Genomic DNA, 19,063 nt, shown 5'->3' on the forward strand with positions numbered 1-19,063 from the left:
TTGTGGGTGATACTGTATGAAATTGCTTCCTCTTCTTCGGTGGGATTTATTCGCTGTTGGCATCCGACGGTAATGGTGCTCTACCGCCACCTACTATACTGGAGTGTGGCCAGAGAAAAGGAGAAACTAAATCCTACATGCCAGCCCCGTTGCTCTTTAAAAAAATATATATATATATATTTGAGACTATATCTAATGATGTTCTACTCAATATTCTCTTTGAACTATTTTCCTGGTTCACCTTCTCCCTCCTACTAGATATCAGCCTCTCCCTTTCCTCTGATACTGCCCACACTGTAGCAATACACCCACAATGTAACAGGGCTCCCGGTTGGGGCAGTAGTCTAAGACACTGCATCGTAGTGCTAGAGGCACCACTGCAGTACCTTGAATCCAGGCTGCATCACATCCGGCCGTGATTGGGAGTCCCATAAGGTGGGGCACTTTTGGCCCAGCATCATCTGGGTTTGGCAGGGGTAGGCTGTCGTTAAATAATGGTTCAAAACAATAATCATACATGTAAGGTCTTATTCAACACAGCCGGTTGTTCTGCCCAGATCAGTCTTGGGTCAAAGTATACCCCCAAGGGACCTGAAGGACCACACCCAATCCATGTTTCTCCCATATAACCTCAAGCGTACCTCATCTCCCACATTCCTCCTGGTAAAGAACACTGTTGGAGTTGTCTTACAGAAATATAACACACATGGTTAGCAGATGTTTATGTGAGTGTAGCGAAATGCTCGTGCTTCTAGTTCCGACAATGCAGTAATAACCAACGAGTAATCTAACCTAACAATTCCAAAACTACTGCCTTATGCACACAAGTGTAAAGGGATAAATAATATGTACATAAAGATATATGAATGAGTGATGGTACAGAACGGCATAGGCAAGATGCAGTAGATGGTATCGAGTACAGTATATAGATATGAGATGAGTGATGTAGGGTATGTAAACAAAGTGGCATAGTTTAAAGTGGCTAGTGATACATGTATTATATAAATTTGCAGTAGATGATATAGAGTACAGTATATACAGTGGGGCAAAAAAGTATTTAGTCAGCCACCAATTGTGCAAGTTCTCCCACTTAAAAAGATGAGAGGCCTGTAATTTTCATCATAGGTACACTTCAACTATGACAGACAAAATGAGAAAAAAAATCCAGAAAACCACATTGCAGGATTTTTAATTTATTTGCTAATTATGGTGTAATATAAGTATTTGGTCACCGACAAACAAGCAAGATCTCTGGCTCTCACAGACCTGTAACTTCTTCTTTAAGAGGCTCCTCTGTCCTCCACTCGTTACCTGTATTAATGGCACCTGTTTGAACTTGTTATCAGTGTAAAAGACACCTGTCCACAACCTCAAACAGTCACACTCCAAACTCCACTATGGCCAAGACCAAAGAGCTGTCAAAGGACACCAGAAACAACATTGTAGACCTGCACCAGGCTGGGATGACTGAATCTGCAATAGGTAAGCAACTTGGTTTGAAGAAATCAACTGTAGGAGCAATTATTAGGAAATGGAAGACATACAAGACCACTGATAATATCCCTCGATCTGGGGCTCCACGCAAGATCTCACCCCGTGGGGTCAAAATGATCACAAGAACGGTGAGCAAAAATCCCAGAACCACACGGGGGGACCTAGTGAATGACCTGCAGAGACCTGGGACCAAAGTAACAACGCCTACCATCAGTAACACACTACGCCGCCAGGGGATCAAATCCTGCCAGACGTGTCCCCCTGCTTAAGCCAGTACATGTCCAGGCCCGTCTGAAGTTTGCTAGAGAGCATTTGGATGATCCAGAAGAAGATTGGGAGAATGTCATATGGTCAGATGAAACCAAAATATAACTTTTCGGTAAAAACTAAACTCGTCGTGTTTGGAAGACAAAGAATGCTGAGTTGCATCCAAAGAACACCATACCTACTGTGAAGCATGGGGGTGGAAACATCATGCTTTGGGGCTGTTTTTCTGCAAAGGGACCAGGACGACTGATCCGTGTAAAGGAAAGAATGAATGGGGCCATGTATAGTGAGATTTTGAGTGAAAGCCTCCTTCCATCAGCAAGGGCATTGAAGATGAAACGTGGCTTGGTCTTTCAGCATGACAATGATCCCAAACACACCACCTGTGCAACGAAGGAGTGGCTTCGTAAGAAGCATTTCAAGGTCCTGGAGTGGCCTAGCCAGTCTCCAGATCTCAACCCCATAGAAAATCTTTGGAGGGAGTTAAAGTCCGTGTTGCCCAGCAACAGCCCCAAAACATCACTGCTTTAGAGGAGATCTGCATGGAGGAATGGGCCTAAATACCAGCAACAGCGTGTGAAAACCTTGTGAAGACTTACAGAAAATGTTTGACCTCTGTCATTGCCAACAAAGGGTATATAACAAAGTATTGAGATAAATTGACCAAATACTTATTTTCCACCATAATTTGCAAATAAATTAATAAAAAATCCTGCTATGTAATTTTCTGGATTTTTTTTCTTCTCATTTTGTCTGTCATAGTTGAAGTGTACCTATGATGAAAATTACAGGCGTCTCTCATCTTTTTAAGTGGGAGAACTTGCACAGTTGGTGGTAGACTAAATACTCCCCCCACTGTACATATACATATGAGATGAGTAATGTAGGGTATGTAAACATTATATTAAGTAGCATTGTTTAAAGTGGCTAGTGATATATTTTACATCAATTCCCATTATTAAAGTGGCTGGAGTTGAGTCAGTGTGTTGGCAGCAGCCACTCAATGTTAGTGGTGGCTGTTTAACAGTCTGATGGCCTTGAGATTGAAAAACAGCTTCTGTCTCTCGGTCCCTGCTTTGATGCCCCTGTACTGACCTCGCCTTCTGGATGATAGCGGGGTGAACAGGCAGTGGCTCGGGTGGTTGTTGTCCTTGATGATCTTTATGGCCTTCCTGTGACATCGGGTGGTGTAGGTGTCCTGGAGGGCAGGTATTTTGCCCCCGGTGATGCGTTGTGCAGACCTTACTACCCTCTGGAGAGCCTTACAGTTGTGGGCGGAGCAGTTGCCGTACCAGGCGGTGATACAGCCCGACAGGAGGCTCTCGGTTGTGCATCAGTAGAAGTTTGTGAGTGCTTTTGGTGACAAGCCAAATTTCTTCAGCCTCCTGAGGTTGAAGAGGCGCTGCTGCGCCTTCTTCACAACGCTGTCTGTGTGGGTGGACCAATTCAGTTTGTCCGTGATGTGTACGCCGAGGAACTTAACTTACTACACTCTCCACTACTGTCCCATCGATGTGGATAGGGGGGTGCTCCCTCTGCTGTTTCCTGAGGTCCACAATCATCTCCTTTGTTTGTTGACGTTGAGTGTGAGGTTATTTTCCTGACACCACACTCCGAGGGCCCTCATCTCCTCCCAGTAGACCGTCTCATCATTGTTGGTAATCAAGCCTACCACTGTAATGTTGTCCGCAAAGTTGATGATTGAGTTGGAGGCGTGCATGGCCACGCAGTCGTGGGTGAACAGGGAGTACAGGAGAGGGCTCAGAACGCACCCTTGTGGGGCCCCAGTGTTGAGGATTAGTGGGGTGGAGATGTTGTTACCTACCCTCACCACCTGGGGGCGGCCCGTCAGGAAGTCCAGTACCCAGTTCCACAGGGCGGGGTCGAGACCCAGGGTCTCGAGCTTGATGACGAGCTTGGAGGGTACTATGGTGTTAAATGCTGAGCTGTAGTCGGTGAACAGCATTCTCACATAGGTATTCCTCTTGTCCAGATGGGTTAGGGCAGTGTGGTTGAGATTGCGTCGTCTGTGGACCTATTTGGGCGGTAAGCAAATTGGAGTGGGTCTAGGGTGTCAGGTAGGGTGGAGGTGATATGGTCCTTGACTAGTCTCTCAAAGCACCTCATGATGACGGAAGTTAGTGCTACGGGGCGGTAGTCGCTTAGCTCAGTTAGCTTAGCTTTCTTGGGAACAAGAACAATGGTGGCCCTCTTGAAGCATGTGGGAACAGCAGACTGGGATAAGGAATGATTGAATATGTCCTTAAACACACCAGCCAGCTGGTCTGCACATGCTCTGAGGATGCGGCTGGGGATGCCGTCTGGGCCTGCAGCCTTGCGAGGGTTAACACGTTTAAATATTTTACTCACATCGGCTGCAGTGAAGGAGAGTCCGCAGGTTTTGGTTGCGGGCGTGTCAGTGGCACTGTATTGTCCTCAAAGCAGGCAAAAAAGTCATTTAGTCTGACCGGGAGTAAGACAACCTGGTCAGTGACGGGGCTGGTTTTCTTTTTGTAATCCGTGATTGACTGTAGACCCTGCAACATACCTCTTGTGTCTGAGCCATTGAATTGTGAATTGTGACTGGAAAGTTCTCCTTAGGGCCTGGGCCTGCTTATACTGAGTCAGACTGAATAATAGTTATCCTCACCAGGACCAGGGCCTGCTTATACTGAATCAGACTGATGGATAGTTCTCCTTAGGGCCTGGGCCTGCTTATACTGAATCAGACTGATGGATAGTTCTCCCCCTCAGGACATGGGCCTGCTTATACTGAATCAGACGGACAGATAGTTCTCCTTAGGGCCTGGGCCTGCTTATACTGAATCAGACTGATGGATAGTTCTCCTTAGGGCCTGGGCCTGCTTATACTGAATCAGACTGACCGATAGTTCTCCTTAGGACCAGGGCCTGCTTATACTGAATCAGACTGATGGATAGTTCTCCTTAGGGCCTGGGCCTGCTTATACTGAATCAGACTGATGGATAGTTCTCCCCCTCAGGACATGGGCCTGCTTATACTGAATCAGACTGACAGATAGTTCTCCTTAGGGCCTGGGCCTGCTTATACTGAATCAGACTGATGGATAGTTCTCCTTAAGGCCTGGGCCTGCTTATACTGAATCAGACTGATGGATAGTTCTCCTCACCAGGGCCTGGGCTTGCTGATACTGAATCAGACTGATGGATAGTTCTCCTAATCAGGGCCTGGGCCTGCTGAAACTGAATCAGACTGACAGATTGTACTCCTCCTCATGGTCTGGGCCTGCTGATACTGAATCAGACTGATGGATAGTTCTCCGTGGGGCCTGGGCCTGCTTATACTGAATCAGGCTGATGGATAGTTCTACTTATGGCCTGGGCCTGCTGATACTGAATCAGACTGATGGATAGTTCTCCTTAGGGCCTGGGCCTGCTTATACTGAATCAGGCTGATGGATAGTTCTACTTATGGCCTGGGCCTGCTGATACTGAATCAGACTGATGGATAGTTCTCCTTAGGGCCTGGGCTTGCTGATACTGAATCAGACTGATGGATAGTTCTCCTAATCAGGGCCTGGGCCTGCTGAAACTGAATCAGACTGACAGATTGTACTCCTCCTCAGGGCCTGGGCCTGCTTCGCCACGCAAGGAAAGTTCCCTCCGACAAGGTAACAGGTTTACTAGTTGACGTCTCGCGTTCAACCCTTAAACTCTTCACGTTACTAAACGTGAGAGGTAGAGAGATAAAATTACTTTGATTCGGTCAAACGAATATATCTACTCAAATTTCCGTAATGGCTGGCTCCTGTGTCCTCTGCTCTAGGAATTGCTTATGACCGAGTCTGATCGCTCCTGAAAGCGATGCAACTAGTATTATTCTCAAAATGCCTGCTTCGGCTGGTACATCAGGCACATATTAGGAAAACTTAAAGTTACAATATTTTCATTATAAAGTTGTCCTTTAACTTTTAATAACATAACAAAAATGTTCATATTCCATCTATCATCATTACCACCATTGTGGCTGACAAAACCTATTGTCCCAAAGTCCATTTATTGCATGTTAATGTTGAGGCCGGTTCTCCATAGTGAGAGGACAGAGGATTTTTTTCTGCTGCCTTACAATGGACATGAGGTGTCATAAAACCCCCATCTCCATACCTCTCGATCTCTTGCCCTCTGGTGGGTGTGAGAGATCTCTCTGTAGGATTGTGGTTCAAGGTAACCTGACCCGAGCAGGCCAGTCATGACAATATCTAGTGACCACAACCACATAATTACATAACACAACCACACCACACAACTTCTGATTACACATTTAACTACTGTTAGGTCCTAAATAACACAGTAAGAAATTGACGGACACCATAAAAGCTCCAACCAAGTATATTCACCCAAAGGATCGAACAGCTGAACAGACACATTTCTTTTTATTTCACCTTTATTTAACCAGGTAGGCCAGTTGAGAACAAGTTCTTTTTTACAACTGCGACCTGGCCAAGATAAAGCAAAGCAGTGCGACACAAACAAGAGTTACACATGGAATAAACAAACATACAGTCAATAATACAATAGACAAAGTCTATATACAGTGTGTGCAAATGAGGTAGGATAAGGGGGGTGAGGCAATAAATAGGCCATAGTGGGGAAATTATTACAGTATGGCAAATTAAACACGGGTGCAGAAAATGCGTGTGCAAGTAGCGGTACTTGGGTGCAAAGGAGCAAAAATATATATAATAATAACAATATAGTGATGAGGTAGTAGAATGGGCTATTAAAAAATTGGCTATGTACAGGTGCAGTGATCTGTGATCTGGTCTGACATCTGGTGCTTAAAGCTAGTGACGGAGATATGAGTCTCCAGGTTCAGTGATTTTTGCAGTTCATTCCAGTCATTGGCAGCAGAGAACTGGAAGGAAAGGCGGCCGAAGGAGGAATTGGCTTTGGGGGTGACCAGTGAAATATACCTGCTGGAGCTCGTGCTGCGGGTGGTTGCTGCTATGGTGACTAGTGAGCTGAGATAAGGCGGGGCTTTACCTAGCAACGACTTATAGATGACCTGGAGCCAGTGGGTTTGGCGACGGATATGAAGCAAGGGCCAGCCAACGAGAGCATACAGGTCGCAGTGGTGGGTAGTATATGGGGCTTTGGTGACAAAACGGATGGCCCAAATTGGATGGCACTGCATCCAATTTGCTAAGTAGTGTTGGGGGCTATTTTGTAAATGACCTCGCCGAAGTCAAGGATCGGTAGGATAGTCAGTTTTACTAGGGTATGTTTGGCAGCATGAGTGAAGGAGGCTTTGTTGCGAAATAAGATTAGGAAATAGGATCATTTTGGATTGGAGATGCTTAAAGAGTCTGGAAGGAGAGTTTACAGTCTAACCAGACACCTAGGTATTTGCAGTTGTCCACATATTATAAGTCAGAACCATCCAGAGTAGTGATGCTGGACGGGTAGGTAAGTTTGGGCAGCGATCGGTTGAAGAGCATGCATTTAAGAGCAGTTGGAGGCCACGGAAGGAGAGTTGTATGGCATTGAAGCTCGTCTGGAGGTTAGTCAACACAGTGTCCAAAGAAGGGCCAGAAGTATACAGAATGGTGTCGTCTGCGTAGAGGTGGATCAGAGAATCACCAGCAACAAGAGCGACATCATTGATGTATACAGAGAAAAGAGTCGGCCCGAGGATTGAACCCTGTGGCACCTGCAAAGAGACTGCCATAGGTCCGGACAACAGGCCCTCCGATTTGACCCACTGAACTCTGTCAGAGAAGTAGTTGGTGAACCAGGCGAGGCAACTTGAGAAACCAAGGCTGTTGAGTCTGCTGATAAGAATATGGTGATTGACAGAGTCGAAAGCCTTGGCCAGGTCGATGAATACATCTACACAGTATTGTCTCTTATCGATGGAGGTTATGATATCGTTTAGGACCTTGAGTGTGGCTGAGGTGCACCCGTGACCAGCTCAGAAACCAGATGGCATAGCGGAGAAGGTACGGTGGGATTCGAAATGGTCGGTGATCTGTATGTTAACTTGGCTTTCGAAGACCTTAGAAAGGCAGGGTAGGATAGATATAGGTCTGTAGCAGTTTGGGTATGGTGTCCAGGGCACAGCTGGGGGCAGAAGGTGGTCTTTTGCAAGTGGCAACGGTAAGAGACTTGTTTCTGGAAAGGTGGATTTTTAAAAGTAGAAGCTCAAATTGTTTAGGCACAGACCTGGATAGTAAGACAGAACTCTGCAGGCTCTCTCTGCAGTAGTTTGCAACTCCACCCCCTTTGGCAGTTCTATCTTGTCAGAAAATGTTATAGTTAGGGATGGACATTTCTGGGTTTTTGGTGGTCTTCCTAAGCCAGGATTCAGACACGGCTAGGACATCCGGGTTGGCAATGTGTGCTATGGCAGTGAATAAAACAAACTTAGTGAGGAGGCTTCTAATGTTAACATGCATGAAACCAAGGCTTTTACGGTTACAGAAGTCCACAATTGAGAGCGCCTGGGGACACGTAGGGCCTGGGTTAACCTCCACCATCAGCCGAGGAACAGAGGAGTAGTAGGATAAGGGTATGGCTAAAGGCTAAAAGAAATGGATGTCTAGTACATTCAGAACAGAGAGTAATAGGTGGAATAGATTCAAGGCATAAGATACAGACATGGGTATGGTAGGATGTGAATACAGTGGGGGTAAACCTGTGCAATGAGTGATGGAGACATTGTCTCTAGAAATATAATTTAAACCAAGTGATGTCACCGCATGTGTGGTAGGTGAAACTAAAGTGTTAAATAAGGCATATTGAGCAGAGCTAGAGGCTCTACAGTGAAATAAGACAATAATTACTAACCGAAACAGCAATGGACACGGCATATTGATGTTAGGGAGAGGCATGCGTAGCCGAGTGATGATAGAGTCCCGTGAGTGGCTTTAGGCAGCTGGCGGGCCAGGGCTAGCAAGCTAGCAGAAGAAGGGCCTTTGAGGGACGTTTCGACGGAGTCTGTTGTGGCCCCATTGTGCTGTTACGTCGGCAGACGGAGCAGCAGGGCTCCATGTGGTAAACCAGGCCAATTGGCAAAATAGGTATAGTGGCCAAAGAATTTGTTCAATGTGCCCTAGACAGCTAGCGGGCCGCTGCTAGCAGGCTAGCGGATGGGCATTCAGGGGAAGTCGCGATGGAGGAGCCAGTTGAGAGACCCCCTCGGGCGAATCACGTCGGTAGTCCAGTCGTGATGGGTCGGTGGGGGTCCAGGCCAGTTGGCAAAATAGGTATTGAAGCCCAAGGAGTGGCTGATGGACCATTACGGCTAGCTGGGAGATGGGCCTAGCAGATGGGCCTAGCAAGGCTCGCTCCAGGCTAATTGGTTCTTGCTTCTAGACAGAGACGTTAGCCAGGAATGGCCACTTGGATAGCAGCGAGCTAGCTGCGATGATCCAGGTGAAAAAAGCGAGCTAGTAGCTAGTTAGCTGGCTAGCTTCTGTTGGGGGTTCCGGTTCAGAGGACGGATCAGCAGGGCTCCGTGTAGTAAACCAGGCTAATTGGCAAAATAGGCATAGTGGCCAAAGAATTTGTCCAATGTGCTCTAGAAAGGTAGCAGGCCGCGGCTAGCGGGCTAGCGGATGGGCATTCAGGGGACGACGTGACGGAGGAGCCAGTTGAGAGACCCCCTCGGACAGAATTACGTCAGTAGTCCGGTCCAATTGGCAAAATAGGTATTGTAGCCCAAGGAGCGGCTGATGGGCCTAGCAGATGGGCCTAGCAATAGCTAACTGACTACAAGCTAGCTTTTGATGGGGGTTCTTAAATATAAGAAAATAGAGGATCCGTACCACATCAGGTGAGGTGGGTTGCAGGAGAGTAATGTTCAGTCTGTAGATGGAAGGTGATATTAAAATATATACACGAGGTATAGACAGAAAAAAACAAGGAAAAACGGTATTTACACGGGACAGGACGGAACAAGACAAAACACACCTCCGACTGCTACGCCACATATTTCCTTCAGTGGTAGCATATATATACACCCCAATTTGGGTGGAGTATCCTCCTCTCTAAACATTACATATTTAATGCTAGGCAGGAAGTTAAGTGATACAGGCAATAAACTGTTCCTTCTCCCTTAATGTGACCTTACCTGACCTCGACCCCCTTCCTCACTAAACCCAATCTCTCCACACTCAGTTCCTGCCATGTGTGATTGCCTTTCCTTCACTCAATACATTCCAAGCTTAATTGCCTCCACCATATACATTCCTCCTACAGATATCCATTAACAACTGGTGTAGACCCTAGACTATAGCTCTCAACCACATAACTTTTAACCGCAACCACACAACTGCTTACCAAATCTAGTGACCACAACCACACAACTATTGACAACCACACAACTTCTGACCATAACTACTGACCACAACCACACAGCTGCTGACCACATCTAGTGACCACAATCATGCAACCACATCTCGTGACCTCAATCACTACATGTCTGACCACTGGCTTAAAGTGGAGGAGAGATTGACTTCATCACTACTTGTATTTGTGAGAGGTATTGACATGTTGAATGCACCGAGCTGGCACACAGCTAGGACCCCCGTGCATACCCCACAAGACATGCCACCAGAAGTCTCTTCACAGTCCCCAAGTCCATAACAGACTATGAGAGGCATACTGTACTACATATAGCCATGACTACATGGAACTCTATTCCACATCAGATAACTGATGCAAGCAGTAAAATCAGATTTAAAAAACAGATAAAAATACTCCTTATGGAACAGCAGGGACTGTGAAGCAACAAACATGGGCACAGATACATGCATATACACACACACACATTGATTTTGTATCGTAGATATGTGGTAGTGGTGGAGTAGGGGCTTGAGGCCACACAGTGTGTTGTGAAACCTGTGAATGTATTGTAATATAAATAAAATGTCTAACTGCCTTCATTTTTCTGGACCCCAGGATGAGTACATAGTAAATTAATGACCACAACTGCTGACCACAACACAATTACTGACCGCAATCACACAACTACTGACAACAACCACACAACTACTGACCACAACCACACAACTTATGACCACCTATAGTGACCATAACCAGCAACTATTGACCAACCACACAATGTGTGACCAGAACCACACAACTACTGACCACACACACAACTACTGACCACACACATGACTACTGACCACAACCACACAACTACTGACAACAACCACACAACTTCTGACCACAACCACACAACTTCTGACAACAACCACACAACTTATGACCACCTATAGTGACCATAACCAGCAACTATTGACCAACCACACAATGTGTGACCAGAACTACACAACTACTGACAACAACCACACAACTTCTGACCACATCTAGTGACCACAACCACACAACTATTGACCAACCACACAATGTGTGACCAGAACCACACAATGTCTGACCAGAACCACACAACTACTGACCACACACACACAAATACTGACCGCGGAGCAAAAGTATTGTAAATATGTGGTAGCACACAGTGTGTTGTGAAACCTGTGAATGTATTGTAATGTTTTTAAAATTGTATAACTGCCTTAATTTTGCTGGACAACCAGGAAGATTAACTGCTGCTTTGGCAGCATCTAATGGGGATCCATAATAAATAAATAAAACTAATGACCACACAACCTCTGACCACATCCAGTGACCACAACTATACAATATCTGACCACAACCACACAACTGCTGACCACAACACAAATACTGACCGCAACCACACAACTAGACTGTAACCACACAAATACTGACCACAACCACACAACTAGACAGTAACCACAACTGCTAACCACAACCACACAATATCTGACCACAACCAAACAACTATTGACCAGAACCACACAACTTTGGACCACATCTAGTGACCACACCCACACAATCTGACCACAACCATACAACTTCTGACCACAACACAACTACTGACAACAACCACACAACTAGGCCGTAACCGCACAACTACTGACAACAACCACACGACCTCTGACCACACATCTAGTGACCACAACCACACAACAACACAACTACTGACCGCAACCACACAACAACACAACTACTGACCGCAACCACACAACTAGACCATAACCACACAACCTCTGACCACAACGACACAACTGCTGACCACATCTAGTGACCAACCAACCACACAACTACTGACCAAAGTTAACATTTATTTGTGGGGCTTGCGCATCAAAAGCCCCAGCTTTAATCGTCGACATACTTATTGTGAACAAAATGTGAGAGAAATAAAGTTTTTGTGCGAATGGAACATTTCTGGGCTCTTTTATTGCAGCTCATGAAACCAGCACTTTTACATGTTGTGTTTATATTTTTGTTCGGTGTAAAAAGCATAACCACAACATTTACCTTCATTTGCTTCCTCTGCAAACGCCATCATGACTGTGTGGTTGTTACTGAGGATCATTGGTAACAATTGATAATTAAAAAGACAAACAGGCTAATTAAATCGATGCATGGCGGTTGTTGGCTGTGTCCTTACACAGCTCCGTGGTTAGTGCCGGCAATACGAGGGCATCGCCTAGAGTACTATTGTACACTATTATAATTCTATGTACACTAATCTTCCAACATTAGCATGGGTAATGAATCAAAACACTACTTTAGATTCATCAGTATATTTTGAGTGTCATCGAAACTGTTAAAAAAATGATTCATACATTCTTTCCTAACCCTAAAATGTTCCTCAATCTACAAGATCAGAATCTTTTTAAAACTACCAGTTGGTGTTGAAATGGAGAGGAATATGCATATATTTAGACGGACTTCTTTCATTGATCCCTATTTTATGAACCTGTCTCGAAACGCATACTGAATTTTAGATACATTTCATATTAGGTGACAGTAGTACAGTCACCTTTTATTTTTGCCCAACAGGAACTGAATGGTGACTAATGCATGGAGTCAGTTTAATTTAAAAGTATGAAAGATGTTTCTGAACATTTCCAGAGGTACACATCCCCTAAGCTCCCACTATTGGTGGGAGGTTGGAATGTTTTGCTGTAACCTCTAACCTCACTCATCACTATTCTGATTCATTCATGATTTTTCTTCATCATGGCATTATCAGGATTCATTTAGTAGTGTTCCAAAACATGTTACTACTCCGAAATAAATTACTCCAGTCATCATTCACCATTCAGTTATTTTTGGGCTAAACTTAACCAAAAACACAACCAAAACACACTAAAAATGCATTCAACGAGTTTCTAGAGTTACAAGCTTGATGTGGTTAGTCATTGCATACAAGGAATATTGGATCAAATACTAAACTTTGGTCTACAGATATGAATTAAAATACCCTCATTTAAAGGTGACAGATGGTCTGTACTGTCACCTCAAATGAAACATTTGATCTCAAAGTGCAGGAGTATTTAAACATTTTACCTTTATTTTGCTAAGCAAGTCAAATTAAGAACAAATTCTTACTTACAATGACGTCCTGCCGGGGAATAGTGGGTTAACTGCCTTGTTCAGGGGCAGAATGACAGATTTTTACCTTCTCAGATCAGGGATTTGATCCAGCAACCTTTCGGTTACTGGCCCAGCGCTCTAATGACTAAGCTACCTGCCGCCCCAAAGTATAGATCCAAATTTTTAAAACAATTCTTGACTTTCCAAATACATATGGTGTTGACTGTATCAACAGGATACAATTATTTTGTTACTTGCATTGGTGTGGTAAAACCAAGTGACATAAACACAACCGTCCTCTTAAATGTACCTTGCGAAACAGAGAACCTGGTTTATTTCCATTCAAATCCATTCACCACAGATAGTACAAGTAATAAGCTTTTATAACAACAGCCGTGTGTTTTTCCTCAGACCCCCGTGTCCCCCCCTGCCTCTTACTGATGGAAAAGCATCAGGGATATTCACAATTATTTGTATTATTTGGTTCTGAAGACTGGCCCCCCGAACACGTTGAGTTACCACACATTTACAATAGAATGGTAGCCTACAGCATTGTCACCTTCTGAGTCGTTAAAAGAAAACACAGAAAAAAGGGTTTGGGTTTGTACCGCAGCATCATTTTTGTGATTGTGGAGCAGAAAAAAGCGTTCACATCAATCCACCTTCATACACTGCAGACGCTGGGCTCCTCATCATTTTCAGAAAACAGAAGTGATCTGACATTTTGAGTTGGAGGAATACGACTGTTTATTGCCGTATAAAAATGTACAGTGGCTTTTATCGACATACATTCCATAGGATAAACTGCTGCAAAATAGGAGGCACACCCAGTATTGCACTTCATTAAAAGTTCTGGCTCAAAACACAAACCAGAATATCAAACACAATTGAAGTGTAGAGCAGCAACTTCAGAAAACATCATTATATACAAGAATAGATCAATTGCACACTATTTTCCTCCAAAGCCTTTTCTTAAGTCTTTTTCACCACCTTATCAGAATTTGTTGTTGCCTGTCAACCCATGATGCACTCGACAGTGGAGAGAATAATGTACAGGATTACAAAAAAAAGTCTGTTTACATTCAACAATATTTTGAATTCATTGTTAAGAAGCTGGAAATACAACCCGTCTCATATTTTTTATTGTATATATCCCATGTTCATCCTAATTGCCTTAAGCAAAAAAAACAAAATCAAGATTCAATACATTGTTACACTTCAGTGATCGGGAGGTGTGCAACTTCTATGGAAGCCAAGGGGTCACAACAGCCACATGCAAACAGGTCACAAGTTTAATTATTATATATTAGAGTTTCCTCTGGAATGCACATAGAGCCTCAACTCTCTGTGTGTTTTGTAGTAGCCTTAAAGACTCTGGCTGGTAGGTCGAAGAGCACAACTTGGGTACGGTAGAAAGCCTGATCCAGTGTCCAGGGCCATCTGACAACATGAAAGCCAACACGAGGAGATACTTGACAGGCTGGGCTCAGAATGCAGCCAACATCCTGCAGTCCCAGTAGGAGGAGTGTTCGGTACGTGTCTCTCAGTTTTCAGACCTGGGTGTTTTTAGAAGCTATGGGCATTCCTGCACACTCCACAGCCCAGGGCAAACTCCTCGCCGGTAGGTGGGTGAGCCACGTGTAAGGGGCAATCTGTCCCCTCCAACTGCTTGCCTTTTGGACCTGGGGATGCAAGGAGAACAAATTAGAACAATGAGGAGTTTGGCTTGATTCTACCTAAGTCATGCATTGATGTCAATGGGAGACAAAGTGAAAATTTGCCCGTTTGAGACTACAGTTGACAGTTTGTCATGATTCGTGATTTGATAAAATAGTTTGTCATTCCATTCATTGTATTTGAAGAACCTCTGTTGGTTCCCAGTCACTGATTTAGATGTGGAGGCCAGAGGTCTGATTCTGGCCAATCAATGATATTGACTGATCGATCAAGTGCCAACAGGGTCAAATCAGCAGACGATGTGGCGGCCCTCAATGACTTGAGCTAAGCACTGAGCTGCACCTCTGAACTACAGTATGTCAAAGAGCATCGAACAACATCAGCTTGGAATTAAGATGACATCACTATTTTAACAGACCTTCGAAACACACAGATCCCTTGGTCTGAATGATTCAAATGGATAATTTTTTTATTTCCCACAGGGAGCCACCGAATCATCCCCTGCCACCAACTGGCTCATTCATCCCTTCTCTTTTCCATTGTAACTCATCCCCGGGTTGCTGTTGTAAACCTGTGGTTTTCAAACTTCTTTGTGAACCTTATTTTTGCTCTGCCTGAAGAACCGGGTCAGCTTAACCCCAGGTTAAGAACAAGAAATCAAATTTCCTGGTTGACGTAAATAACTGGTAAATAAATAACAGTAGATAAATAGGGGATTGGTCCGGTTGCATGCCTGGTGCTTCAACTGCTGCGACAAGGAAAAACTTGCCCCGTACCGAGTGAAGTGGAAGACATTTGTCATTGGCCTGATATGCTCCTTAAAGGAGCCAAGGGCATAAAGGCATACTACACTCACTCTACACCCTTTAACAATGTTTACATAGTGTTTTACACATTTCATACAGTATTGTAGTATATGAATACCTCACAAATACAAGTAGTGATGAAGTCAATCTCTCCTCCACTTTGAGCCAGGAGAGATGCATATTATTAATCTTAGCTCTCTGTGTACATCCAAGTGCCAGCCGTGCTGCCCTGTTATGAGCCAATTGCAATTTTCCCTTTTTGTGGCACCTGACCACACGACTGAACAGTAGTCTAGGTGTGACAAATGTAGGGTCTGTAGGACCTGCCTTGTTGATAGTGTTGTTAAGAAGCTAGAGCAGCTTTATTAACGACAGACTTCTCTCCATCTTAGCTACTGTTGTATCAATCAATATGTTTTGACCATGACAGTTTTACAATCCAGGGTTACTCCAAGCAGTTTAGCCACCCCAACTTGCTCAATTTCCACATTATTCATTACAAGACTTAGCTGAGGTTTAGGATATAGTGAATGATTTGTCCCAAATACAATGCTTTCTGTTTTAGGAATATTTGCCAGTGGAATGTCGTTAGCAAAGATTTTAAAAAGTAAGGGGCCTAGACAGCTGCCATTGGGAATTCCAGATTCTACCTGGGTTATGTTGGAGAGGCTTCCATTAAAGATAATATATAATATAATAATATAATAATAATATATAATATATAATATAATAATAATAATATATAATATATGCCATTTAGCAGACGCTTTTATCCAAAGCGACTTACAATCATGTGTGCATACATTCTACGTATGGGTGGTCCCGGGAATCGAACCCACTACCCTGGCGTTACAAGCGCCATGCTCTACCAACTGAGCTACAGAAGGAGTGGTCGCAGACCCATTACGGAGTGGTCGCAGACCCATTACGGATGCAGGCAATGAGGCAGTGGTCGCTGAGATCTTGATTGAAAACGGCAGAGTTGTATTTGGAGGTCGAATTAGTTCGGATGACATCTATGAGGGTGCCCGTGTTTACTGATTTGGGGTTGTACCTGGTAGGTTCATTGATCATTTGTGTGATATTGGGGCATCAAGCTTAGCTTGTAGGATGGCTGAGGTGTTAAGCATGTCCCAGTTTAGGTCACCTAGTAGGACGAGCTCAGAAGATAGATGGGATCACACTCTGTTCTGATAGAGAGGTATCTCTCTATCCACAGTAATGCAGGGGATGTGAAGCAAAAACAATTAAGTTTTTCCAGCAGCAGATTATGATCCGAAAATGTCAAAAGCCACACTGAAGCCTAACAAAACAGCCCCCAATCTTTTTATCACCAATTTCTCTCAGCCAATCAGTCATTTGTGTAAGTGCTGTGCTTGTTGAATGTCCTTCCCTATAAGCATGCTGAAATTCTGTTGTCAATTTGTTTACTGTGAAATAGCATTGTATCTGCTCAAATACAATTTTTTCCAAAAGTTTACTAAGGGTTGGTAACAGGCTGATTGGTTGGCAATTTGAGCCAGTAAAGGGGGCTTTACTATTCTTGGGTAGCAGAATGACTTTTGCTTCCCTCCAGGCCTGAGGGCACACACTCCCTAGTAGGCTTAATTTGAAGATATGGCAAATAGAAGTGGCAATATCATCCACTATTTTCCATCCAAGTTGTCAGACCCCGGGGGCTTGTCATTGTTGATAGACAACAATTAATTAACCTCTTCCACATTCACTTTACAGAATTCAAAATGACAATTCTTGTCATTCATAATTTTATCAGTTCTACTTGGATGCGTAGTGTCAGCGTTTGTTGCTGTCATGTCTAAGTTTGCTAATCTTGCAATTTTTTTTTTTTTTTTAAGTAGTTGGCAATATGAGTGGGTTATGTGATGAATGAGCCATCTGACTTATGAATGATGGAGCAGAGTTTGCCCTTTTCCCCAAAATGTAATTTAAGGTGCTCCCAAGTGTTTTACTATCATTCTTTATGTCATTTATCATTCTTTCATTGTGTAGTTTCTTCTTTTTATTCAGTTTAGTCACCAAATTTCTCAATTTGCAGTACGTTTGACAATCGGTTGTGCAGCCAGACTTATTTGCCATTCCTTTTGCCTCATCCCTCTCAACCAGTTTGTACAGACATTTTCTTACTGGGTGCTTATTAGTAACTGGATAAGCAATTTCATAAATGTGTCTAGTGCAGCTTCTGGTTGCTCCTCATTACACACCACGGACCAACAACTGTTATTTACATCATCAACATATGAATCACTACAAAACTTATTGTATGACCTCTTATACAGTATATTAGGCCCAGCCTTCGGGACTTTGGTTTTCCTAGATATGGCTATTATATTGTAATGCAGGGGTGTCCAACCCTGTTCCTGGAGAGCTACCTTCTTGTATGTTTTAACTCCAACCCTGTTCCTGGAGAGCTACCTTCCTGTAGGTTTTAACTTCAACCCTGTAGGTTTAAACTCCAACCCTGTTCCTGGAGAGCTACCTTCCTGTATGTTTTAACTCCAACCCTGTTCCTGGAGAGCTACCTTTCTATAGGTTTTCACTCCAACCCTGTTCCTGGAGAGCTACCTTCCTGTAGGTTTTAACTCCAACCCTGTTCCTGGAGAGCTACCTTCCTGCATGTTTTAACTCCAACCCTGTTCCTGGAGAGCTATATTCCTGTAGGTTTTCACTCCAACCCTGTTCCTGGAGAGCTATATTCCTGTAGGTTTTCACTCCAACCCTGTTCCTGGAGAGATACCGTCCTGTAGGTTTTAACTCCAACCCTGTAGGTTTAAACTCCAACCCTGTTCCTGGAGAGCTACCTTCCTGTATGTTTTAACTCCAACCCTGTAGGTTTAAACTCCAACCCTGTTCCTGGAGAGCTACCTTCCTGTAGGTTTTAACTCCAACCCTGTTCCTGGAGAGCTACCTTCCTGCATGTTTTAACTCCAACCCTGTTCCTGGAGAGCTATATTCCTGTAGGTTTTCACTCCAACCCTGTTCCTGGAGAGATACCGTCCTGTAGGTTTTAACTCCAACCCTGTAGGTTTAAACTCCAACCCTGTTCCTGGAGAGCTACCTTCCTGCATGTTTTAACTCCAACCCTGTTCCTGGAGAGCTATATTCCTGTAGGTTTTCACTCCAACCCTGTTCCTGGAGAGATACCGTCCTGTAGGTTTTAACTCCAACCCTGTAGGTTTAAACTCCAACCCTGTTCCTGGAGAGCTACCTTCCTGTATGTTTTAACTCCAACCCTGTTCCTGGAGAGCTACCTTTCTATAGGTTTTCACCCCAACCCTGTTCCTGGAGAGCTACCTTCCTGTAGGTTTTAACTCCAACCCTGTTCCTGGAGAGCTACCTTCCTGAATGTTTTC

General features: G+C 44.1%; 1 protein-coding gene across 5 annotated transcripts in view; it reads right to left on the reverse strand.

Moving 5' to 3' along the window:
- Nucleotides 1-13,516: 13,516 nt before the first annotated feature.
- The window catches only part of mycbp2 (MYC binding protein 2), a 239,038-nt gene continuing 233,491 nt past the window's right edge, over nt 13,517-19,063 (reverse strand). For all 5 annotated transcript variants that reach the window (XM_035773118.2, XM_035773117.2, XM_035773116.2 and 2 more), the window contains one exon: nt 13,517-14,891. In XM_035773118.2, coding sequence (XP_035629011.1) covers nt 14,776-14,891 — 116 coding nt within the window. In that variant the 3' untranslated portion in view covers nt 13,517-14,775. The remainder of the gene's footprint in view (nt 14,892-19,063) is intronic.

The sequence above is a fragment of the Oncorhynchus keta genome, chromosome 7 (genome assembly GCF_023373465.1).
Source record: "Oncorhynchus keta strain PuntledgeMale-10-30-2019 chromosome 7, Oket_V2, whole genome shotgun sequence".
NCBI lineage: Eukaryota > Metazoa > Chordata > Actinopteri > Salmoniformes > Salmonidae > Oncorhynchus > Oncorhynchus keta.